The sequence below is a fragment of the Stigmatopora nigra genome, chromosome 6 (assembly GCF_051989575.1).
Source record: "Stigmatopora nigra isolate UIUO_SnigA chromosome 6, RoL_Snig_1.1, whole genome shotgun sequence".
NCBI classification, from domain to species: Eukaryota; Metazoa; Chordata; class Actinopteri; order Syngnathiformes; family Syngnathidae; genus Stigmatopora; species Stigmatopora nigra.
The window spans coordinates 5,652,369-5,680,316 of NC_135513.1; the positions used below are offsets into that span (position 1 = coordinate 5,652,369).

The following is a 27,948-nucleotide window of genomic DNA, read 5'->3' on the forward strand; positions in this document are numbered from 1 at the left end:
CAATGTTCATGATGACATTCGAAAAAGAGCAAGACAAAGAGGGCAGATTGAGGGAGCGATAAGGCACAAAGACAATGAAAAAAACAGAGCTGACTGCAAGAAAGATATATGAATGAGGGAAGGGGAAATGTTGAGATTCCTGCCATTGTAAGCATTTGTGTGCACCATGACGAGTGAGAGAATGGGGAACTCAACAGACAAAGACTAAACACAAACAGACGTGGGACGAAATAAAACGAGGCAGTTCACTTTTTTCTCAAGTGCTTAGTGTAAGAAAAGAAAATACATTTCAAACAGACAAAAGTCCCACTGCCTGCTGCATCAATCTAGTGCATTACCTAGGGTATTTATGTGTCAAATTTTGCCTTTACTGAGATTTGATAGTACCAGATGGTTGCTAGCATATTCATATTCTTTTCAAATATATTTATCGATTTTAAGTGTCAAAATTTACAAGGCATTGGTGGCGCAGTGCATTAAAAATATTATTTATTTATGTTAATTTTATTGGTAATGATTAAGCTGTTATCTTTTTCTATTATTACCTCCCAATATAAAAAAGGTGATTATTTTTAGTTCAAACATAATCTGAGAGTTGTAGACTTTAACTGGCAGTGTGAACAAAGTGAACAAATTATTTCATTGATTTATTTTCATCTTGAACATATGTTAAATACCAACAACAAAAATTATTAGGATTTTAGGGATAATTTACCTCTTTGGAAGAAATGAGGCATGCTCAACGGTATCTAAAAATTGGTGTTTCAATAAGGTTAAGTAGAATATAAACATGTTGGAAATTTAGTGTTGCCAAATAGGGTCAGAATTATCAACTGACAAACCTATTCTCATCTACTTGTTTTATTGGAATTTCAGGTATCTTAATCAGAAGATGTATAATAACATTATTTTAATGAGATGTCACTTATATTTGAGTGAATAGAGGTGTTCACTTCCTTAAAGGGTGTATGAATTCATACCTATTAATGAATGAAAGTAACATCTTTGGTCTGGTGAGATATGGTGAGAAATTGATACACTGTTAATAAGTTCCCTTTTCGCCGTTGTTCACTCTATTAAATAAACCCCCCAAAAACTTGATTTTTTTTTCTGAGTACAAATAACACATTTCTGAAATGTTAAACAGAGATCTTCACATTTAAAACTCAATTGACAGCCTCGAAAAGTTCTTTTGTGATGTCTAACCTTTCGTCAGCCAATTACAAAATTCGTCATTTGTCTTTGTCCGGCTTCCCACAACTCTGTAGGCTATATAAACGTGGGTTGCTCCCACATTGACAGTAGGAACAAAAAAAGGGGTATTACGGTATATATATTTCACATATGGTGAATTTAAAATTGGAATAAAAAGACAGTTTTTATGATGCTGCTACATTGTTCAGCCTTTGGGTTCATTAAATGGGTTGAAGATAGTCTTTACGCGTGTACATATGTTTCTCAGTAATTGAAATGGTTAGAGAAATAAAATCATCTTTGTGGATGCTGACAATGCAGTACCAAATGAAATATTATTTCTCAGCTGCTGATATGTTGTTCAGAAAAGTAATAGTGTTTCATCTCCCGTCACGGCAAAAGAAACGCTGACAAATGTGGTGATCGGAACTCCGCTCTTTGTACTGTATCTTTGTGTCAACTGAGATTCAGATTATGAAGAGGGTTGGGATGGTTGTGCCACGTTATTTTGCATATTGGGGTCGATTAAGTGGACCAAAGATAGGCTCCTATGCGTGCACTTATATTTGTCTGGTTTAAATGGACAGAGGATTAAAATTGCCTATGTGAATGAATGCCATCAATGCAATATCAAATGAAGCATTATTTGCCAGTGTCCTGCTATTTTCAAGAAAACCATTGAGTATTTGTGCCTCAACTTATAATGTGAATGAATGAATATTCCTGTTCAGTTTTGCCGTAATAAAAAGAATATATTCTGATTGTGTCTTTTAAAATGAAATCCTGCAATTGATTTTAATAGCATTGATCTAAAAGCCTTAATTGGCACCACATTCAGCAACCTGTTGGAAGCATCATCGGATATCTTTCTAGAGTTTGATAAGGGCAAGATATCTCCAATCAGATGAAGTTAAGTGAGAGTGAGACAGCACTGAATGGGAAAAACAGGAAATTTGAACTGCTCATTTGACTAAATGTGGAAAGTGGGGATACTTTCCAATGGACAAACAGCTATTATAAACTGTGGTTATTTGTTGACATTCAACCATCAGCTTTTGCATTTTATCTTCAATCATGTTCCTCTCTCATATCTACTAACAATGAAACATACCATTTAGACTTAGATGATTATCATTATGAATGATTAGTCTATCCTTATTAGTCTACAGCACTTTGCTTTAGTGGCAGTTGTTTTGTAGAGTGTTCCATACAAACATATATTTGTGTCGAATTGAGACTCTAATGCAGCACCTTTGTGGGATCTTAAAGGCTTACTTGTCACTTAATTTTCTCCACAATGAGAAAATCATGCAGTTGAGGTAGCTAATTTATTCCTTGTCTTTATTGAGCGATGGCATCAAGGGAGGCACAGAGTGAAGCAGCAGGGCCACATTGATTGTATGTATTTATCTCTGGCTGGTCAGCAGTCTGGCTTGTTGATGCACATTGGAGGTCATTCGCCACATTGAATGCCCATTGATCTTCTTTTTAGAGCCTCCTGACACACTCAGAGCTCCATTATGACAGTGATTACACTCAAGTGTACGCCACTAAAGATGCATGCTGCGTAATCATGAATAGGGAGGCAATAGGATAACTATATCACACAAGTGTGAGGCATACGATCACATATTGTAGGGTACTGCACTTATCGGTTTAAACCAAGTTTGATGCTACTCCTGTCTGTAATTTACTGCCCCGCACCTCTTAAATGCATATAAAAGCCGATACTAGCCGATACTGTTTCACAAATCATTTAATAAGGCAAACGGACTGTCTTGAAGACTCCATTGATCATGTTATAAGAAGATTACACCTGTAAAATAGACCTTTTGGCTTTAGGCTTAGGCAGTATCAGTGTTTATACAATGAGAGAAGCAAAAGTTTGCAGAAACATATACGTATACTACATATACGGTAGAAAGTAATCTTTCATCTGGACCACACTTGAATCTTATACTGTAACAAAACACCCTGGTACTTCAGTCTTGATTGTACATCTGATTAAACAAGAAACATGTTCATAAATATTTAAAAGAAGATAACGGAATATTTGCCTGCTTATTGTGTTAGCGAGACTTTGAATCAACAGAGAGATTGAACCTCTTCCCACACCAGAGCTCAACACAATGCATTATGTGTGGGTGGCTCATTGTCAAATGAGTCTGGTGTAAAGAAGAAAACAACTAAATAGAATACAAAAACAAAGCCCTGCAAAGGAAAATAAAATAAAAATTAAATACGAATCAAAATAAAATTTGACGATAACAATGAAATAGACATGAACAGGAAAATTAATTACTGCAAAGAATGAGACAAGCCATTGTTGTTCTTCGCATGCTTGTATGTTGGTTCCAGTAAATCATAATTTCCCATTTATATCACAAGGTTAACTATTGCCTAGAGAACATTACACAATAACATGAAAGAGCACTTTCCACTACCATTAGAAAGAGGCTAAAATCTCTTGAACCACAACTGTATTCTGACATTATGCTAAATAAAAAAAATGCATTTATTGTTGCTGTCAACTTTTAACGTAAATCTTATTGTCTATTTCAAAAGTTTTGAGTAACTGTATTCAAATCCTTGGAGAACATTTTTTTGTATTCACTGAATGTTTTCATTGTTATCTCTAAGATTAATTCTTATTTTGGTAAATTTTACATTTTTGTTTGCTAAATAGTTGTTATCAGTGTCACTCCTTTCTTGGGCCTCTCAGACAATGGGCTATTCTTACCTTTTGATAACCATGGCTAATAATCAAGTATTTTTTTTATTTATTGAGATTTTTTCCATGGCGCTTGTTTAGTACAGAAAGATCAACTAAACAGATGCAATATTTTCTTTCAACTAGCATCAAAGTAAGGAATACCGCCAGCATAACCCTATTCATTTTTGTCCCCTAATCACAAAAAATCCAGATAGTATGTATGAATGATTGTGGGACAATGGGGGCATCATAATTAGGAACTATGAAAGCACAGATGGGAATTTTATATCTCCCTTATGGTATTTTTCGGATTTATTTTTTTGGCATGAGATGAATGAGTGCGAGGATCCCATATGCCACAACAGAATAAAGACTTGGGAGTAAAATAGTTGCAATTACACACATTTCAAAGTACTGATATGATTAAAGGAGAATAAAAAAATATGACTTCTCAAGGACTCAGTTCTCTTATCACTTGAATAAAGCTAAAAGCATCTGCAGAGTGAAAGAAAGTGGAAAGGTTTGGATTAAAAACTCACCATTGTTGCCGAAGTCGAGTGAGTATTTGACCACGTGATAGTTATTCCACACGTAGAGGAGGTTGTCTCTTGGGTTGTAATCCACTGCAGCGATGTATTGATATGAGTTTGGGAATGGTATGTTAAGGATCGTCTCCTTGTTCTTGTCTGTGTTGTACATGTAATCAATCTTGTTTCCTGTCCCTTCATTGTCATCATCTTCATAGACCGTTTTGACTACATACAGGACACCGCAGATCATGAAAGCATTGGAAGCAGAGCGTTTGTCGTAGCTGGTGTCCCAGGAGCCTTCGATACGTAAAGTGTAAGGGTTTAGCTGGCTCACCACGACGCGCCCATTGTTTTGCTCGGTTGCATAGATCACCCATAGTCCATTTTCGTCCACTGCCAAGTCAATATCAGACTTACCACCCCAGCGGTAAGGGGACGTGTCATGATAGTTAGCATTTGCAATGATGGCCTCACCACTTTTGATACGTGTCCGGAGATCAAATTTAACAATGTTGCGGGTACGCTCTTTGTTAAAGAACAGAGCACCATCATACACGACAAAGCCAGTGCCGTCAACACGATGTGGCAGTTTGTATGTAGTTGTTGGCCGGCCTGCAATGAAATCTTCCTTGGATGAGTACTCAGTCAGTGTGTCTGTGCGGTATGGTGTCCAGGGCATGTAGTAAATCTTGTCTGAGGCCTGCAGTGGGTCCTTGCACCAAGCGCCAGATTGGTGGTCAGACTCAAATAGATGTTCACTTTGGTATACTCCTCGCAGTATTCCAGGGCACAGAAACACTAAAGAATGAATAACACAAATTTTACTTTAGGGGCTTTTTATGGACACATAAAAATGTAAAACAGCAACTACCCTGACTTTTTCCCTAACAAGTACATTAATTTTACATTGCTTTTCAACTCAGCTGAGATTGTGTTGTGATGAGAAAGTATGATTGCAGAACAGAGCAACAGTTAGTGCCAACATATTGGAGCTAAGACAAAATGGGAACACTTGCCCACCCCCTCTTTTCTGAGTCCCACTTTCCTTCCCATCCCATATCCTCATTAGTTGCAAGTCTTTCTTTCCGCCTCTCTTTCTGTCAAGTTTTTCCCCTGCTGCTTCTGCAATTGTTACAATTAATTTTCCTCTCAGTGTTTGGTATTCTCATCGTGAAATACCGAGGTCATAATTTATGAGCATTGTGGGAGATATGGTCAGGGACTTTGGCAATTTAACTGCATTGCTCCCCCTTTACTACACAGTGTATCGTATTTTTAAAAAAGACACAAAAATGTTAGAAATTCCTTGTTGGTTTCCACTTCTTTATAATAAGATTTCCAATCATTCAGTCTCTAAGAGTTTGGGAACATTAATTGAACTTGGGAACTTGATTGGGTACTTAAAGCACTTGTGTCATTTTCATATCACACCAGAAGAAACATGAAATAATAAATGTCAAAGCAATCATATACTGATTGGCTGAATATAAACGTGTGTATGACCCTTGGAGTGCTTTAAAAGGTGCCATTCCAACCAGCACCCATTGAAGAATGTGAAGTATATTTTAATGAGAACCTCATCTCATCTAATCTCATTTTCTGAACCATTTTATCCCCATTAGGGTCTCAGGATCTGCTGGAGCCTATCCCAGCCCATACCAAGGCGCAATTTAGAGTGTCCAATCAGCCTACCAGGCATGTTTTTGGAATGTGGGAGGAAACCGGTGTGCCCGGAGAAAACCCCCACAAGCACGGGGAGAACATTTAAACTCCACACTGGTGGATGTGACCTGGATTTGAACCCAGGACCCCAGAGCTGTGAGGCCGACGTGCTAACAACAAGCTAACTACTCGCTCCATCGGGGCGTTAATGAGAACCAATGTCTCTAAATGGCCTTAACAGGTTGAAATCAAGCTGTCTTATTATAACCACAATGACAATGAGATGAATGGATGTTGAGCTTAGGGCATACGATTTGATTGAGGAACAAGCAATATGTATGGTGGGGTTACCTTTTTGTTCGACCTCTGCCGGAGTCATTGACGAAAGTTCAAGGAATAGGAAAAGACAGGAGGAAAAAAGAGGAAGGGAGAGAGGACAAAGATTGATTAACGATGCAATAATAAGCAAATCATGATAATAAAATCTCTGATCTTCATAATTGTGTTCATATTTCATCTTAACCTTGTGAAAGTGCAAGGATTCTCTCTATAAGAAATGATTAATGCAATTATACATGAAGAAGGCAGTTGTGCTATAACCTGAAAGTTAACTGAAAGCTGTTTCAAATGTTAATCTTACACATTTAAGAGATGTTTAATAACTCAGCAGCACACATCCTTAGAGAAGAACTTGCCTACGTAAAAATACCTCCATGAGCGTGGTGGTCTAATCTATTATCTATCCCCATCTATGTTCATATAGTAATGATTTTAAAGCAAATTGCAGATCTTTTTGTCCTAGGTAGAGAAATAGAATTTTCAATTTATATAAGAACTTATATTTGTTTAAAGGGAATTAGCTTGAGGACAGGCGCCTTATTAAATAACAGCATCAATTAGAGCGCGCATTTTGAATATATTTGCTGCCTAGAACAGGTTTTATTTCTAGTAGTACAGAATAACCAATCCATGATTATGAAATAGCCTGAGGAAATAAGCTTTTAATGTATCTAATATCAACAGAGGAAAAGAAACCTCTAACCTGATGTGATTATTGGTATTCCATTTCCGTGCACCAACTGATATTGAAGGATTAAAAAGGCTGTGTGCTTCTCGGCGGGTGAGCTAATGCTTTCTGTTCGTCACCTTCACACTGTGACTCTTGTGTATGATTGTGCAGATGTGTGGGACCATGCTGATTGTGCTGCTTTGCTCCAATTCCAACACCCAATTCCCTCTCTATTATATTCAAAGCGCTCTCCTCAGAGCTCGCTTTGGCTGAGGGTTATTCACGTCGCCCCCTCAGTGAAATGTGCACACTTGCTCAGAGCCTTTAAAACATATGAAACCCATTCCACTTTGGTCCTTAGGGTGTATGAGTAGCTTGTGAACATAGCAGAAACCTAATCCTGCAAGCAGTTCCCCTTCTGTCTTTCAAGACCGTTAGCTACCTACTGAATGAAATTGACACCCCCACCATCTTGACCCCCCCAAGGAGCAGCATAGCAAAGGTGGCACAGATAATGCTTTCAAAGATAAAAACATTGGGAAGGACTTTGGTTACATTTTTGGGCATATGGGCAGTGCAGTTCTATATATACCCAAACATAATTCCATAATTCAAATCAAAATGTATCAGCACAAAACAAAACAATATAGAAATCTAACAACATGACCATTTAATAGTTAACTGATGAAAAATGCCATGCAACTGTGAGTTTAGGCACAACTCCTGATAAGGAATCTCTGTTATGAGATTGTGTTTAATTTAAAACAAGTGTAGGAGTTCTGTGGGTGTGTCAGGGGGGGAGAGAGACAGTGTGAAAGTAAGATTGTGGTGATAATTTTAGCATCGCATTGCACAAAACATAGGGAGGCGGTAAACATCTCAGATGAATCACTTCCCATTTCAGTTGTATATTTTCAGACTAAAGCATACTGGCTATGTATATTACGATTGTGAGGGCTTTTCAAGGTTAAAAATTATACTACACTACATTTTGCATAAAATTGTGTTTGTCAGTGCATTTGATTGTTGATCAATTGGCCTAATACCTGCAATACATTGTAATAATTCATATTCTCGAGAATGTTCTTGCTTAAAATAACTGCTTGCTTTATTTATCCTTTCCCATTCCTCTTTTCTCTTTGCAAACACACACCCACACATAGTGTTATGTTCACCTTACTTTTCAGAGATAAAATGATAATTAGCATTTTTATTGAAAATTTATGGTTTATTAAGGATGTGTCGGACTAGGCAGAATTGTAGTGCATGTGTCTATATGTGCATGTAATTTGTGTGTCACCGCGGGGCACACGTGTGCATGCATTTGCGTGTTGTGTGTGTGTCCTACTGAAGAATGGTGATAGAAGCCTTACTGCGATTATCTCTAATCTCTAATCAGCCTGCTGTAGCCCAAGGTCAATTACGGGCCCTTTTTTTTGTCTTACTTCATTATTATCTTATTTCGTTTCTCGGCCTGTCATCCTCACCTGACATTCTGCCATTTTATTCCCTGATTTTAAACTAGTTCCTCCATTCTAGGGCCTGTCCACCCCTCTACACATCTTTTATCAGTTAATTCCCTATTTCTGCTCTTTGTCTGCTGGCCTCGTCTAACCTATTTCTCTCTATCGCTGTTCCGGCTGTCAGTCTGCCTCTTTCGCTCTCCTCCTGTTCCTTTCATTCCTTTTCCATCTTGTCTTGCCTTCTCAAGAAAATACACGTGCATGCACGTGCAGACATGCGCTCCACTAAATAGGCCTTCTCATGTCGTCATGATGGAGTTCTTCCAAGGGTCTAATTTGACACAATTCTTTAATTGGACAGACAAAAAGGTGATTTTATCTTTTAATTAGCTTTCCTTCCGCAACGATCACTATTGTCTGAAATAGAAAGTGAGGGTATTGCATAACATATCACTGGATTTTATTTTTTGATGAATAAACTAAATACGGTTGTAGGCTAATTGCTTCATAACTTCAATTGTACAGACAATGTATGATGATGTGAAAATGGATAGGCACGATAGCTTGTGCTTATTATAAAAAAATGATATTATTAAATGGATGCTTCAAGTAGGATAGCTGAGATTAAGCATATCCATGCATGGGTGTTGCAAAGGAGCAGTATTTTCTCCAAATGTAGGCTGATCTAAAGACCTTTTAGAGGGCCAGTACTGCCTCCAGCCAGTATTGTATATAGATGTTGGCAGCCAAAGCTTTCTGACTAGATTGACATGCAAATGTCAAACATTCATACCACAGAGAGCTGGGGAATTACAGAGCCCACTAAGAGAGAGGGAGAGAGAGACGGACAGAGAGCAAATACTTGATTTTAGCTCTGGAGTAAGGCCAAAATCCAGCAGAGCAGCTGAGACCAATGAGCTGCTGTTGAAGTACTTTAAGCCAAAAAGAGAGGTTGGGATGATTTCACAAATTTTCCTGAAAACTCAACCATGAATAATGTAATTACCTGTTTTACAACCCTCATTGAGATTTTCTCACAGTATCCACAGAGAAATGCGTACATGTACCGCTATGCCCAGGGAATGGTTGCGTGAAGTGGCATCTCATTGGAACAACGCTCATAATCAAGCTCTGATTATCACCAGATGGTTTCAGAGGTGAGCGCTAGAGGTCAAGTGTTCACACACTGCAAATGAAGCACTTTCACTACTTTTTAAACATGGGGCAGGTTACATACTCCCTTGCTACAACTTTGAGTATATGCAGTTAAGCCTGTGTCCACCGAGCAGTCAGTCATTTTAAATGTTTAGCAATAAAAAAGGATATGGGTGGCAATCATTTAGTGAATTTAATTAAACATTTATTTATGCATTCATTTACAACACTAATTATCCTGGTTAAGGGTGCAGGGATCTGGAGTCTATTGCAGCTGACTTCGGACAACCATTAACAACTCACAATCACACCGTCACCAAGCCAGAGTTGATCCCATGCTGCCCAAACCAAAGTCGGGGGAATTAACCACTACACCATCAGTTGGCTATTGTCAGTTAACTGGTTGTTAAGATAAAAATTGATTGGATAGAATTTAACGATATATTTTTTCCTTCATTCAACATCCACACGTGGCTAGAACATTGAAAGCAACTCTAAAATGATTACCTCTAGGAGACGAAAGCTACGTGTTTTAACCACCAAAAAAAGTGTTAAATTCATTTTTTTGTGTGTGAAATCTATCGTGCGGATTGACTGTGTCATTCTGGCGAGCCCTGAGGGTTTAAGTTGAAAGTCAGTCAAACTCAGCTTGTGATGTTGTCATTTATAGCGTCACAACCTTGCACTGCACTTTACTGGGAGCCATTTTTATTATATATTTTTGTCATACATTTCTATAGCTGCTTTCAGTGATATTGGAGAATTAATCCTGTACTATCTCCAAAAGAATTTCACAAAACAGCCCACTTTCATTGATCCGACTTGATCTCCAGCAACAATTTGGAGATATTTCACTGTTTAATGTCTCGCAAAATGTATCTCACCAACAAAGACCCTGACAAGATTGATTTGCTATGTCAAGCATGGTGGCTTGATCAAAAACGGCTGGATCTTCGGACAGAAATATCTTATTGGAATCTCCTGATACACATTATTGCACCTTTCAAAGAAAATTGATTTAATAAATATTTGATGCGGGGTCTCATTTGACAGTGAGTCTTGATAGTGGTTTTCTCAGCAAAAATAATGTTATTAGTATGTGCTTGGATTTTGACACTGAATGACATTTAAACCACTATACAACTCCCATTCACTCTAGTATATTCTTCATTGATGAACACAAAAACCGGGAACAAATTAAATACAGCCCGAAGATTAGTAATGTCTCTGCTAATGATACAGATTAATCAGTTATTGATTTTTAACAAGGCTTATCCTTGTCAGGGTCACGGTAACTGTAGCCTATACCAACTGAGTTTGGGCGAAAAGCAGAACACACACTAGAGTAGTGTATGTTATTGGTTAAAATGGCTTTATGGTGAGAGGTTAAGGCACCATCTTTTACTTTGGCATATGCTTGACAGCCAATGGCTTAAATATTTAAACATTGAAAACACAAAAAAAAAATTAAAAGAAAAAAAACTACTCATTACTTTGCATAAAACTAACCTGAGCAGATGGATGAAGGAACAAGTTAAAGAGCAAAATAAAACCAAGAACACAGTCATATTCAAAGCTTTGGATTAGAGGTGAGAACGCCAATGCTTGGTAGGTATTAACAAGGTATCAGGTTGTGCTTCCATCTGCTCCAGAGAGGGCTCTGATAGTCCTATTATTTAATCTGCTGGCCATTCCAGACGCCATGCAAGAGCCGTTTAGCTAGATATAATTGAATGCTTCAGAGTGGCCAATTGCATTGACCACTGGACAAGCTTGGATGTCAAGGCTTAATCAGAAAAAGACTCCGAAGAAGTATCTGATATCGGCAGCACTTTGGGAAATGTTCAAAGGACACAGATGCATTGGTGGATCATTAACGGGGACATAATGCGTTACAACCGCAACCGAATACTACCAAGTTCTATCCCAAAAATGTGAGGTCCCCAAACATCTGCCGTGATGAAATGTTTACAATATACTTTATACAGAAAAAAATAACACGTGATTTATATGTACTATGTTCAAAGCAAGTGAGGGTAATTTTAGTGAACTATTTCTTTAATTTTGTTGCAAAAGTTGCAGTTTAGGACTCTGTGTCTAGTTGGATTATTTTTATTGATTTTATTAGTAACATTATAACAAGCACGTTGGAGGGGAACACAATATACTCCTTAAACCGAATTTTAACCCCTGAATTATGTTAAAAGTCCACTTTTTTTAGTTGTGTTTATGTGCAGCAACATTTTGTTCTTACACAGAACATCTATCTCCCATCCTTATGGGCTCTGTTGTCCTTTTTTTTTTTTTTTTACATATGGCAAAAATCAAACACATCTGGGTTTTGTGAGCTACTTTTAAAATCTCTTATGCTACAGAGTAAAGTAAAGATTGAATCCCTCCACAAATGGTCCATAAAACTAAAACAGAAGTTGTGGTTAAAGCTGGGCCGTTGGACAAACCCTCAAAGCTCAAATGTGACGGGAAACATCAAGGACAAATAGATGTCTTCAAACCACAAGGCTGTACTTTGAACTCCCAAACATTTGCTAAACCCAAAGCTGGAACCCAGATTTGTAAGTGTTGAAAAAAGAAGAATGTTTCACACACATCTCAGGAAGGTTACCGTATAGTTGATATAATCTCCCAAACTCTGTTATCACTTGGTCAAAGTCAAAGATAATGTGGCCGTCTGTCATCATTTGACTATTCATACTTCCTTCGCTTCAACTTTTCCCATCCAGAAACAGACCATCATTATTTCCTTTCAGCACATCACAAATAATTGTTTTGGGTTTTGGGCGTTACTATTTATGCCATACATTTCACTGATACTTGAATTTTGGCCTACTGCATATTTACCATAGAGTAGAAAAATTTAGATATTCATTCAGTCTTTAGTTCATTTTCTGAACCGCTTTATTTTCACTAGGGTTGTGTGTGGGGGGAGGGGGGGGGCAGACAACTTTTCACTCCCACCCGCAACAATTGGAAGTGATAATCTGCATTTTACATAAGGAAAGAACAGAAAAATCATACTTACTGTAAGGAACACATTCGTATTGGACTTCCAAGTACTTGTATGTTCCAGGACATGGATCCGGGAAAACATCTGGACCGGCTACCACAGCACACTGGGTACGGTTGTTGCATCTACACAAAGAAGCCAACACATACTGTTCATGTAAACAACCATATAATTTAACATAGTGTGAGTGCAATATATTGCACCAACTCAAATAATATTATAGTTGTGCATTCTGCAGACATACGCCATGCATCAAACGGCCATTTAGAGTTACAAGAGGGCACAAAAATTGGCCTTGCTGGTCATAAGTGATTCTAAGACTAATCATCCTGTTGGTCTACAGTGGCTCTGAAGGACACTTCTGTTGCTGTGTGTTTGAGTGTGTACACATAGGGCACAACCGTTGGCCTTTATAGTGTAGATTTTTTTTTTCCCTCAGAAGGACATTTTGAATTATCAACATGAGAAAAAAGCAAGGGTGAACATGTTTCCCATTTTTAGATTCCTAGTCTGAATGGGCAAACTAGAATGATAATTTATGGCATTAAGAGTGTTTTGACACACAGTCCAGATAATGAATTCTGATTATCAAGGAGGCTCTCTCCTCTGACATGAGAAAAGTAATTATGGCTCTCAATTGTTAACACAGGTTCCAACAGGCAGGGCACACTTTATATATTTATACAGTATTTTCTGTCTCCAGAGAAATGTTTTGCAAGCTTGTATTTGTGTCACTACATTCATATAACACTGTGAGGGTGCAAATATGACCTTTCAATACCAAATGTTTGCATTAAAATGTTTGACAGAACTAGTCGTTACAAAAAAAAAAAAGATTAGTAGACAGTTTGTATTTTTATCGTCGGTATATATAGATATCAATGAGGAATTCTGGTCTCACAACTAATTAGTGAAACAATTTTAAAGAAAAATGTGCACAACTTAGGACACAAAGAAGCCAAAGCCCTATTTTAAGGCGGAAAAAGATGTATTTTTCCTCTGGTGAATATTTTCTTTCAATTAGTACAACTGTTCCATTGCTCAGTCTTTCCCTGGGTGCACCTGTCAAATAGGCGACATTTACATTAAAAACATTCCGATTCCTGCTATTGAGATACTTTTAATGAGCATGTCAAACCTGCCTCAAGTCTCCTCTACTATGGTACCATTGTATAATTTGCATATAATGAAATATGCATGCAAACTAATTTAATTTTGACTTCAATATTCACAAAGAACACACAGAACTATTGTCCAGGTATCACAATTCAGAAATCATTCAGAATCTTGTTTGTGCCTATTCGTGACCTCTGCATCTCTGCTGGCATTGTAGCACTCTAACAGGTCAAAAACTCTATTTATTGCAATGTCTGTCATATTCTAATAACAATACCCGCCAGTCCTCACCCACCCTTCTTTTGTCTCGCATCTTTGCTCTTTAATTTCTTGCCCCGGTGCCTTCATCATCGTTCACCTGTCACTAGTGCAAGTTGTGTGTGGAAGTGTGGATGGGTATCATGGGTAACTGAGGATGGATAACATTGGCAGTTAACTAAGAATACTTACTGCTGGGACTCAAATGATTGGCGCACACAAGTGGGTAAAAAGTCTTATTTAATGATCTGCTGGTGGAACAAATGCTCCTGTAGTTACGGTGGGAGTGATTACCCCAAAGTATGTTAACGCAAAATGATACACAGTATGCTGTCATATCATAGAGAAAAAGACATACATATATCTCGCAGTATCCATTCCAACAAGTATTTGTAAATAATTCAATGATATTGAGCAACAGAATAATGTGCCTAAAACCTTTTTATTTGTTATTTGTTTATTTTTTATACATTAATGTGAATTATACCAACATGTAGACTTACAGTACTTGTCAGTACTTGTGTAGTTTAAAGACAAAGTGCTGATATACATATGTATGAAGCACTTTAGATGGATAAAATGTATGGCCTTGAACATTTAAGATGTTCTTGGGTTTTATTCATTATCTTTAAACTTGCTGAACTCAACATGCAAAAACAACCAATCTGCATTTAACGAGCAGAAAGCATACATGATGTAAATAACTTTGAAATGGACAATGCGAGAGAACATTCAGTCTATATTTGAGCATGTTTATTTGTACTTTTTGACAGCTCAGGTCCTCGAACTTTTCTGGCTGAGTCATAAAAACCCTGAAGGTTTCTGACTGGTATTTTAATTAGAGGGTATCGAGCAAAGATTTGACATAATCTTTCTTGCTTGCTTCATCACTCTCTCCGTTATCATTCCTTCCGTCTCTATTTTTGTACCGCATCTCGTCCTTCATCTCTCTTTTCTCCACATGCTGTCTAAGCCAAGATCATAAACCAATTTCTCTCACTGCTATTGCCCTTTATCCTTCCTGCCAGAAAATTATTCTTCTCCCCTCCCTCATCTTTGTCTTTTATTCCATCTGTCTGTTTATCAGTCTGAGACCCACACTGCAGCAGCTTCTGTACTGAAGGCAGATATGTATTCTATTCCCAGTTTATTTCTGCCCCTCTCTGTGTCCTCCTTAATATATTTTGCGTTCCAAAACTCCCCGGGAGCATCATCTACACAGCCCCTTCACCCCCTACTAGCGGTTCTTTCCCTCCATCTTTAGTCAAGCTTATGCTGACGTCACAGTTCAGTCTGAGCCAGTTGCCTGAGTCATATCCAAAATCACCCCCTTATGTCCCCAGCACTTCCTTCTTTCCCTCCTTATCTCTTCATGTGTTCATCCAGCAAATATTCATGAGTAGCGCTTTGCCCTTGTGATGAATCTAGTGTGCACACATGTATCCCGCCTTTCTGCAACATTCTTTCAACAGTGGAAATGGCTCCATTTGTTTCTCCCAAGCTTTGCCTGGTGTTGGCAGAAAGCTCCCTCTTTTTCTAATTAGCATGACCACATCAAAACAAGGCAGTGGCCTGGATACAAGCTTGCCTGCTGGCTTTCTTCCCTGCAACACACAAACAAACTAGCAACAAAGCTGAGCTGTAGCAGACAGACGAAGACAGAGGCGCGCTTCGGCAATGGGTGCTGCTGTTATTATCATCTGTGATGTTTTTCACTTTGTTTGGCAGGTCTCCCTTCAATCCGCCTCTGCCTCGCTTCCTTACATGTAGATAACTAATGATTTGATGAGGCTGACGGAGCTGCTGATGATGCGTGCCTTTGTGTGAGTGAAATTGTACCCATGTTTGGTGCAAGTATGTGTTTGTGTTGAGCAGATTCAAAATGTAATAAATATTTGTGTGTGCATGAATGGTGCACATGCTTCAGTGGAGATGTGATAAAAAAAAAACGGTATAATAATACCATTGAGAGGTAGATTCTATTGCTTATGAGTTTAAGGTGGTGTCTGCATCTGATAGCAAAATTTAATCCAAGCTGTATGGACATTCTAAACAAAATATAATTGACTATTCATTATTGTTGCTTTTTGTTTTCCTTCTGCAATGTATCCCCTACAATATTCTGACACTACCAGCAATTGGGAAAGATGCACCGCATTGAACAAATCAGCAGGAACAAATCCTAATCACAAGCAACAATAATGGAAAAAGTATTAACCATTTCAAGAACACAGCTGTTAAATAGGACTTCAGACGCTTAAGGAAGACATTCTCATCCCTTTTCAAATATTGTATCTTTAAAATTTGTCAAATTCCCATCCCTACTTAGAACTCTGACTGATTAGCTACATAAGTACACCGGAAAAGTTGCATGGGCTTTTGCAAATGGTGGTGCAAAAATAGTAGTAAGTTGAGTCAGGGCTTATGGGTTTTTCTTTCATCCATTTTCAACATTGCTTATCCTTGTTAGAAGCGCTGAATTCTTTAGCCTCTCCAAGATGACTTTGGGCAAAAGGAGGAGTACACCCTAAATGAGTTGTCAGTCAGCTGTATGGCACGCACAAACACAGACAACCATTTGTACCCACAATCACACCGCCACTCGGGGGGGAAGTGATCCCATGCTGCCTGAACCCAAGTCAGGTCAAAGTAACACAGCACTATCAGCAACCTTATGTGTTTTTGAACTCACAAATACTAATTATAGGAGGGAAAAAAACAATAACACAGAGATTTGTCCATTCACTGGTGTTTGGAACATAGACACTCAATAGTTCATGTTATAATGAGCTGGGCAAAGGCAGTGTGAAGTATTGGATTCCCGAGACTGAGGAGGCAGACGTGTAACAAAAGTCAACACCCATTATTCGTCTCCCTCCACTGGTGGAATTACCAAAAGCTTTATGGGCTGCTGTTTTATACACTTTGTATTTCTGCTCTTTGTGTTGTTACTCCCGTTTATATGGTATCATTAAAACAGTAATATGTAGCGACTATACCTTAAAATGAGGTTTAGAACTAGAAAAAGAGTTTGACTTAAGCAAGGGGAATGATAGTGAGTCTTTTGCAGAAAATGAATGTACAAATGTACAAATGCAAAAAGGAAATGTTTTATTGCTGAAATATTCTGAAGAAGCTGTGCATTCATTGCTTGTAATTATTTTTTTCATGCTTGTTTTCTAGGTCATTTTTTTCGAATTTAATTTGGGGAATAATTGAGTAAAAGTAATTCAAATGTAATATGTTGTGTGTTATGACTGTGGCAATATTCATGTAACAATCTTGTTGAAATTGTTTAATATTTGAAGTCCTGCTCCCCTTTGGGAATTGGTTAAAATAATTTTGCCAGATATTCATGCATATGTACCTCATTAGGTCAAATGCTACTGGTTTACTTTTCTATTTTGTCTGTGGTAAGACAAGAATGTTAGATGGATAGATAATCGATCACCACAAAATGGATATAAATGCACTATCGACTTTATTCTTTTGGGAAGCCTTAAACCATCTCTCAAGGTTAAAGTCAAACACATACTGTGACACACTGAAAACAAATGAACTAACAGTCCTCAGACAGGGAGACATTAACGTGTGAAGACAGAGGAGTTGGAAAAAACATAAACTAGAGTGCAGTTGCTGAAAAATAACAAAATAGAAGGGTGCAATGTGATTATCCTCGGGCCCTTTGGGATAAGAGGAAAGTCATTTGACAGGAGACGGGATATTTACTGGATGTTGCTGCGGAATAAAAATGTGGTTAGGCTGACCATACCCTCGTTCCCATACCCATAGCGTGACCTCCTCCTCTATTTCCCATGTTTCTGCTTTATTACCTCCCTGATGTGGTGTTGTGTTGTTTGTAAATGGACAAATGGAGTGCATGTCGAACAGCACCAAATAGGAAACCGGATTGCAGAGGTAGCACTGCAGGTATTGTGATTGGCAGTGGTATGAAAAAGAGAGACCGCATGTGCGTGTGCGCGCTCATGTATGTGTTGCAGAGGCAAGAGTAAAGCGTCGCATCCTCCACCGGTGCCACCAAGCTGTACTTATATAGAAATGACAGATCTCTCACATTCAGAAACGCCAACACACTCCTGCGCGGTCCCAGAATACATTTCTGTCAGCTTTGGAACAGCCTGTCAGACAAGCTACAGGTAAAATAATGTTGTTTTTTCCCAATGGGAAACAGCTTTGAAATGTGTTACATTATTAATGTTTGGCTAGAGGATCTCATTCTTGCCCAATTCGCCTTTCTTCTTTCCAAGCATTTAATTTTGTCATACAACATACAAACTGCATGGAGTGAGCGAAGACATTAAAATATGCCTGTACAAAATCTGTGACATGAAATGGTGGGAAAAACAAGTATAGGCAAAGTTACTATGGTGTCAGCATCTAATTCAATTTGTGGAGATATGGAGTGATGTACTCTAATTGAGGTAATTTGTCAGCAATTGCTAACAGATTGTTTTTCCAATGCCATATCTAATATAGGGTTGCAAAATACTTAACGGGTGGGCATATAGCCAAGTATAGTTTTTAGAGCCCTGCTATAGCCCTCCCATTCGTAACTGGTAACCATGGCAACCTCCTCCTTGTCTGATCCCAGGACATACATAGTTTTCCTTCTCATTCCACTGCCTCTACTGACATCCCTGCAATTCTCTCTACATCAGCGTGTCTGGGTGCCTTCCACCCAGAAAAAAAGACTTTTTTTCACCACTGTTTAATCCAATACCACCTGCCTGCTCAAACCCTAAATCCTCTTCAAAGCTCAAATGCAGCGAACATGTCAGACGGCGATGATGCCCGCTGCAAAGCAACTAGAACACCAAATGCAAGTCAGTCTGTCTTTAGGGATTTTTGTCAACCTGATGCATGAATGTGCATTTGCAATTGTGTGTCTCGACCTGATTTTGCAGGTCATGTTAGCGTCAAAGCCGTTCAGCTTCCTCTGTATCTCTGACTAAGCCTGAATGTGTCAGACTGTCCAAAGATACTACTCACGGTCCAAACAGATACCTTTAAAAAAAAAGGAAATACGTACATATATATATAGTATATCTTGTGGATTTTTTTGGTCAGTCTCCTGGTTTTGGAATTTTTTATACTTGTTGTTTCGTTCAGATATTGTGGGTACAGAAGATGAACGAATGAAAATCAAATAAAGTGCCAGAACATGGTAACTGGCCGTAACTTTGTAATAAAAAATAGAATTAAAACATAACTTGAGATAGATAAGAGTATTGATTGAAGTTTTCCTTGTATTGACCCAGCAGTGGTTTCCACATGTTGAATATCAATTGATTGTGCTTTTATGATCTAACATAAGTGTTATTTTTGTCGAACTTTACTTGTGCACTGAGGGACTGCTTGAGGTAAAATAGTAAAGAGACAGATACAGAGAGGTAGGAGGAAGAAAGAGAAGGGGGGGCAGCAAGGTGACAGAAGGTGGGAAGGCGACGTGGGCCTGTCGAGTCAAAATCTGTTTGAAGTCCACAAGCAATTTTCAAACCCAAGAGCTGTGAGGGAGGTAACCAAATAGAGTGCGTAGGGTGTGTATCTTCACTTTGGCCATCGTGTCCACACTTTGCACCTCAAGTGGCTCATCTTGAGGGAGCCATAGCATGCTGAAAGGTGGCCATGTCGTGCTCAAGTATTGCTAAGGGCCAAGTGGCACATTGTAAAGCATATCCTGAGAAGCCACCAGGCTACTTTTATGTCAACAATATCACTTGAAGACATTGCAGCATTTCTGCTTGCAGCACTCGTCTGTAGTGAACCACTGAACTGAAGGAACAGTCACACACTTCCATACATCTCTCCCCGAAGTTACTTTAATGTGAACCCAACCAAACAATTTCATTCCTTTAAACCCACACCAATCCTTAGAAATTACAAACAAAGAAATTGAAGTTGAGAGAGGAAAAAGACCATAAAAAAATATATTTTCACAATGCATGACTGCATGCTTATTGTAGTATGTGTGGTTGTTGTATGTGTAGTTAGTCAATTGGCATTCTCGCCATGTTTAGTCATAACACCCATGATGTGCTGTGTGCCCACTCCCCATCCTTTATCAGTCACTGGAGAACAATGGCAGCAGTGAGGCTTGGTAGTCTGAAACGGCGGGAGGATATGTAGTCATATTTTAAATATAATCAAAATACCTTGAACGTGTTATGCCCATGGACGACAAACGAGGACTAATAAGCGCTAAGAACATTTCTATTCAAAATTAAGTTGTACGAGATCATTTTAAATATCATAAATAAACAATTTCTTTCAGAAAATAGTCTATTATAAATTTAACATGTACTTTCCTCGTGTTTTCAGGCTAATATCTGAGCTCGTGTGCGCGTTGGTGATTTTTTTATTTTATTTAAATTTCCCAGGACATGTTTTAACCCGTATTTGGATAATCAAAATATGTGCACTTGTCTGTTAATATTCATTTGAAAATGTGAAAACCCTTTAATCTCTTGGGACTAAAACCTGTGAATTTTTATAAGACAAAGACTGACACATTTGAAGTGACTAAAATATGACTGAAACTAATGCGTATTTTGGTCCAAAAGACTAAGCCGGAAATTGAAAGGGCCTCCAAAAACAACACTGCTACCACACTTAAAACAGATAAGCGTAACTTTCATGGCCGCTGCTTTGTTTCAACCTTCAACCTACCATTTCCCAAAGGGTAGATTATCTGGGAAATGCTGTGATATCAAGCCCTCTCAGGGTTGCCACCAAAGTCTTGTGAGACCCTCTGGAGATATGAGGCTTTGATATCAACACCAATTATGTAGTAACCCCCCCCCCCCCCCCCCTTTGTAGACACACACACACACACACACCTCAATGTACACGCAGACAACACATGCAGATAAAATACACACACCGGCCATTTGGCCTTGGTGAGTTGGAAGAGAAAACAAAGCAAGGATGTGATAGAGAGGATGCATTGGGCTGGCAAAACATGCCCTGATTATATCATACAGTTGAGTTTCAACGTCAATAGAGATGTACAATGATATTGCAATGAACTATATAAACTACCGGATAATCATAATTACGTCATTATATTCAAATACACATACAAAACAGGAATTGATATATTCTAGTATATGTGCTTAACCTTTGTAGGTCTAACAAGATTTAGATTAGCCACTGACTTTGCTAATTGGAGCTTTAGGTCTGGCATTGCCCCTGGGCAGTGAAAGTTGTATGGGGTATATGCATGGGTCTATTCTACATAAATTATGTATAGTAAGCGCAGGCAGAAAAGTAGCCTTAGAAGGAGCATCTGCCCAATCAAGTCGTAAGAAGAAGGCAGGCTAAGCAATTGCAATCAGTCCACAGATATGTGAAAAATACAGTTGGTTTGATGGAGATATAGTATGTGTTTGGGGTTTTGTTCATTTATTTTCATTTTTTAGTAAAAGAAGCACAAGTAAATATAATGGGACTGATGTGAGAAAATGAAGTTACTCATGGTGACATCATGAATTAGTTCTGTCTGGACATCCTCATTTCACAGAGCATTGCTTTTTGTTTCACTATAATGTTCCAGTTACTTCTCATCTAGATTTGCAATGCAGTTCGTAATGCACAATTATGATTTTGTGTCTTTATTTTATTTTGTCATTTTTTACTAATTCATTTACCTTCAAGTGAGGCACATCTAGGATAATATCCTTTCACTTGCATTTACTCTAAATTTCACACCATAATAGGAGCACATGTGCCAGAAACGCACCAGGATTCAAATAATTTATCCTATAAATATGCAAAGACGTAGGTCATTTTAGTCTTAACAAGATGAGACCTGCCCAAAAATATTTTACGAAATAAATGGTGACCTCCTCATCATGTGTGTTAATTTAACTGAATTCAATAGAAAAACTGTTAACCTAAAATAAGGTAATTATTCCAAAGAAAATGGGATATTTAGATGAGGTTGTGTATAGGAGTATGATTTGCTTTGGCTTCTACAGTATTTGAGATTTTTCCTTTTATCTGTCATCATAACGGTGGGATAGGAGTGTTGCCGTGTTATGACATTTGAATGTTGTATTTGCTTGCTGTCATCATCGGAACAGTTTGTTAGTATTTGGGAAGTGCAGAGTATGACACTGATACTTTAAGAGGATGCATATGAAATAAGAAGTTGACAACATGCTCACTTTTCCCCCTCATATCAAATGGCAGACACACATCTGTGTTTATGCGTATCCTGTTTTAGAAAAAAATATTTAAGTAAGCATTTATTTCAACTGGCAGCGACATGAGGAAAACTGTCATGCAAATTAATATTAATCAAATATGATGAAGAGCTATTTTGTTTTTGATTTTCTACATTTTTCTCCTCTTTGTTCTCAAAATTTTATTTCAGTAGTGTTATGAAATATATTAGTGATTATTTTTTAATTGTAATTAAAGTACATGCAGTCCATGGTCAAATTAGATTAAATCTTTAAAAAATGATTTTTTTTACCCATTTCCAAATCTTTCATTAACAAATGAAAGTGAAAGGACCTCAAGTTGGCCTTCGCATCCTTTGATTTTTTTGAAAGAGGCCCTCACAGAAAGAATTGTGGACAACCCTCAGTATAATAAAATCCCTTAACAATACAACAAAAGTGTCACCTTCATAGATTATGCTCCCTAGCAAATATTTATCCATAAAAAAATGAATACTTTTTTCACTGAAATGAAAACAGACAATCAGCATTTTGATTTACAGAATGTGTATAGACCTTTCCTGAGTAAGAAAAATACTGTAATAAGACATAACAGGGGATTATTTTAGCATGTGGGCGGTGTTGCTGTGTTAAATTGTTTACAAATAAAAGTCCACGACACATTGACCGTATTCAGGAATAATTTCAAACCCCCACTGACCTGAGCGACATGATCTTGTAAGCATCAGGCAAATAGCATCGAGTGTTCTCCATCTGCGCCGGGTCCGAGTCACATATTTTGTCGTCTGTGCGGCCATAGTTGGCACTCTCGATCATGATGACATCCGTCCCCGGGCAGCGGAGTTCGATAGGATAGGATTCACAGGACAGCTCCCGTCGCACAACTGCCATCGGGATGGGCGCACGGCTAGAGGCTGTAACATACATCAGAACTCATTTTAATTGCTACACGAGTAGGTTGAAAGAAGATGACGGATTATAAGATTAAAAATAGGGGACGATGTAAAATATGGGTACAAATGTTAGGATACATTCTCATATTTTCATTGAAAAAAAGACACAACATACAAGAACGAAATACTTTGTCATCATCTGTGGACTTTGAGGGCAATTTCATGGATTTACAGAAGCTTATTCAAAAATGCTGATGCATAATTATGCTATCTGGATTTGGATTCAATACAAAAGTCCATTTTCTCAGTGCTTAAAGAGGAAACGTGTCATCAATCCCAAAGAGAGAAATAATGACTGATCTGCCCCAGATCTTATTTGGCTGCTGCTTTTCACTCTCTTGATTTTTAAATGAGTTGATCTAATAATGCCTTCTTGCCTGATGAAACATCTGCTCGACTATAAAAAAAAAATAGAAAAAAAATTGAATTGCAGTGCATTAGTTTTACACTAATATGGTTTGTTTGCGATTTCTTTGACCTGGCTTTGTTTTTTGTTTATTTGTTTTTGCCAAAAGGGGAAGCAGGCAATTGTTTAAGTTTAGTAATAGAGTGAACAAAATGACATCAATGAACTATTATGTCGTTAAAATATTTGATACATCATGTCCATCCTTCTTTGAACCCATAAAATAAGCTATATTGTGCTGATACTGATCATGAGTGCCTGAATGTTCCAAAGGGGATTTTAGTTGTTGTGGAATAACTCGGGTGTTGTTATTCACTATCTGTTGAGTGCAAAATCCCTGTGAGCACCTGCTACCATCCCTTGATAGATGAGGCTGTTGCTGAGGTACTCTGTTTTATATACGTTACCCATGAGCCTGGACCAGCTGTTCTATCCATTTGAAATATGTACAGTATCACTGTGTGGTGACACATGCAGTGAACAACGAAGCCTATAGTTTTAACAAACTATATTTAAAAAAAAAAGGATAAACTATCTGTTTCAGTCAGTTTGTTAGCAAGTCACGCCATAGGTCATGTCAACAGAAACATTTTTAGCCAGAGATTCAACCCTTTTTTAAATAAATATATACAAATATATTCAAACAGAAAGGCTGCCATCACTTCAATAATTAATTTAGCTACATCACAAAATGGATGGTAGGATGAAGTTCCTGGCAAATATGTGGGAAGCAGTTTACTTTTGTTTCTTAGCATCTGTTTTGTAGTTATTGTTGACATCATTTCAAAGCCTTGCACAAAGCCATTAACGACCTTTATTATGAGAACTGAATAAAACTTTCGAAACCAAAGACAACATGTTTAAAAAGTGAGATTCAGCAGCAACTTTCTCACTTTCCCTTTCCTTGTAACCATAGCAACCTCGTCATCCCTTGCTCTGCCATTGGTTGGACAAGCATTGGGGTTACACAGATGCAGCGAAGAATCTGAATGAGCTCAATGACACGCTGCCCGAGCTGTAGTTAATGCCGCCCTTCATCACACACGCGCACCCAGCATGCATGCACACACACTTTTGCATACACAAAAATACACAAATGATGATTATATGCAGAGACATAAATTCACGGTCTGTGCTGCATCAATATAAGTGTAGTCCTCCAGGGCACTGCATTGATAATGGTGCAAGACGGCTTGGAGATAAGACTGATATATAAATGACATTTACTGAAAAGGTCCTCTCTCATAAACACAGCCATGCAAACGTGCACGCGCACACATACATAAAGGCCCACAGGCTATCATTCAACTTTCTGAGTAACTTCTGAATAGATGTGTTTTGTAGTATTAGCAGAAGCTTTGTGTTTGTGTAAGAGCGGTATATTGGGCCAGTGGGTCATTACTGCCTTAATGTCTATTTCCTTGAATAGCTTTATCATGTCTTAGCGAGTCTGAATGTCCGTTTTGAAGACAGGGGTTAATTGAAGCGTGACAAGATCAATACATTGTATTGTAATCCTGATGTCTAGACTCGCTTTGGCTTGGATTTCTAACGAGGTTGCCTTGCAGGGTATCCATAGGGCATGAAGGCTGCATTATAACATAAACAGAAACACCTTCAACCCATAATTCAAGTAAGAGGTCTTGCAATTAATCTTAATGCAGTAAATGCTATTAGACACGCTGTCCTGTCTAATCTTGTTTTTATTAGCAGTGTCACCTATAAAACTACTGTGTTTTAGCACGCCTCTCTAAGACTCAGTTATATTGCATATTTGTGTCTGTTGGACAGATCAGTTCCTTGCTAAAATTTAGCCATGTGTCAAAGCACACATGCACCAAGGTGTGAGTGCATGTTAATATGTCTATGCTGGTGTAAGTGGTGACACAAACTTGGCAGCTACAGACGACGCAGCCAATCTTATTTGGACGCTCTCACCACCTCGAGGGACGGAAACAAAAGGATATCGATTTTTACATTTGGGCCAAGAACAAGAGAGTGGCAGATGAGGAGAAGAGATGGAAAGGAGAAGGCGAAGGTGAGGGAGAGGAGGAGATAGACTTATAAGGTGATTCCCCTGCTTGAACTGCCAATGTGTTTTGGCTGTTGTTAGTGTTTGAACAACAGATGCAAACACTACAAAAGATATTTTGAAGGATAAAGTGGGTGTTAGTGTCCGACCGCCGGGAGAGTCAAGCAATCACATTGATGTTCTCAGTGCCAAATCTACTTGGCTTGGAGTGATAGAGAGAGGGAGTATTAGGAACCAGTTCAACTTAAATGACCACATTTTATCTGAAATTTCATTGTTGTTTTAAATGTGACTGTGTCAAATTATAACCCCCCTGAGAGTTTCATGTCAAAGTGAAATTAGGTCGACTATGATTTTTGCAATGTGATTGCAATGGCTTATGCTAGTCGTACTACCATTAAAATTTGCAGATTCCAAATTGGTGGGAGATTATGCTAATGACATATCTTTATTTTAATTATTTTTAAAAAAATAAGACATATATACATTTACACAGCAGTTTCAACAATGGCCATGTAATGTCGAAATATTAACTTAAATTTGTCCTCCAATAAAATACACTCACCGACTAAACAGAACGACAGTTTACATTTTAACATGAAATATTCAGGTTACTTCCAGTTGTACAAATATGAATGATAATTTGAATGTTTGCAGAGCAAGCACAAAATCTGTTTGAATAAGAACTTTACGGGTATTTTCAATTCACACAGTCTTGCAAACCACATTCATCTGATATTAAATCATGTAAAATAAATAAATATCTTCTTCTACTATTTAATCTGCAAATAACCTTACCAATGTAAACCAGTTAAATTACTGAAATATTTAGTGTTAAATAATATGATGAGATCTTGGCAATTGTTTCAAACACTTTTCTTAAAATGTAACATAGGCCAGACAATGTGAATGGAAATAAATCTCACAACATGAAGAAAGGATGCTTTACTATATACCAGTCGAATAACATAGCGTAAATGAAAATCACATCTAATTTCTCTGCTCCTATTATACTCTTCTCAAAGACAAGGTGACTCACGTATATTTTATCCAAGGTTGGCTTTGATATGTTAAGTATTAAATTATTTTATTCTTTGTCATTGTACTTGGGAGGCAGTATGGTGGTATTCTCATTCAGTCTTTTGATGGAATTGCATTTTGCGGTTCTAGTTTCATTTTATTGTTGATAAGTGAAAAAAAACAGCAGTAATGTGAACTATATATCAACAGCGTGTGTGTTCCTCTGTCATGGACCAGACAATTTATGTGTGCTTCAATCTGTACAGCTATAAAAGTTATAAAAGAATATGTTGGAGCTGAGATTTGCCACATAGTAGAAAAAAACATCCCCACAATCCCTACATGTGCTTTTATAGAGGCAAGATTTTCTCTTCATAGCCCCCAAGTGACTGAAATGTTGCCTTGGTTGAAGCAAGAATAGTGCAGCAGCTTTACCTTACCTTGTCAAAAAACTAGTTAAGTCACATAAACCATCTGGCCTCTAAAAACATCCATACTGACATTTGGAGTTCACAGAAGTCACCCATTGAGCACGTTACAATTTATTTCAAATCAGTTCCATAGTTACCTTATTGATGTATTTTTCCATTCTCATGCTTCTTTAGCATAAAACAAACCTTAAAGTCTTTGGCTTTGGCCCCAAAATGCATAAAAAGCTCGTATTTGATTAATTTAATAAATCCTCAGAGTTTTCACCGGAGCAAATCTTAGGGTTAGGGTTAAGGGTTAGGGGTAAAATAATCCAAAACAGCATACCAGTGCAAGTAGACATACTGTAAATGAAATTAAAAAAAAAACACGCAGTAGTCCCTAATTTCCAAATAGTGAAATTGTACATACAGCCTAATAGAAATCCAATGTATGAATGTTAGTTTTTTTTATTGATTAGATTCAGGGTGTCAACTGCAGTAGGATGTGTTTCCCAATCACCCTAAAAAGAGTAGCAGTGAATGAAAATAATGGTGTAGTAGGGTGTATATGGGAGACCACCAGTTACTACAGTTAGCTTGAGATGCTTTTATGTAGTAAAATTGAAGAAGTCAGGCTCCAGTAGAATCTATAAGAACACTGCAGTGATCTGCATAGGTTACATCAAGAAGAATGTTCTCCATAATAAATGCATCTCTTGGCCCTGAACTAATGGCAATGCACGGCTCTATGAAGGAGCTGTTTTGCACAATTCTGTGTCCTCAAGCTAAATAGTCTTT

At 37.8% G+C, this 27,948-nt stretch overlaps 1 protein-coding gene across 11 annotated transcripts in view; it reads right to left on the minus strand.

Annotated features, from left to right (window-relative positions):
* The window catches only part of adgrl3.1 (adhesion G protein-coupled receptor L3.1), a 100,669-nt gene that overhangs the window by 42,451 nt on the left and 30,270 nt on the right, over nucleotides 1-27,948 (minus strand). For all 11 annotated transcript variants that reach the window (XM_077718105.1, XM_077718104.1, XM_077718100.1 and 8 more), the window contains 4 exons: nucleotides 23,030-23,243; nucleotides 12,767-12,876; nucleotides 6,451-6,465; nucleotides 4,447-5,235 (listed from right to left, as the gene is read on the minus strand). In XM_077718105.1, the coding sequence (XP_077574231.1) occupies nucleotides 4,447-5,235; nucleotides 6,451-6,465; nucleotides 12,767-12,876; nucleotides 23,030-23,243 (1,128 nt within the window). The remainder of the gene's footprint in view (nucleotides 1-4,446; nucleotides 5,236-6,450; nucleotides 6,466-12,766; nucleotides 12,877-23,029; nucleotides 23,244-27,948) is intronic.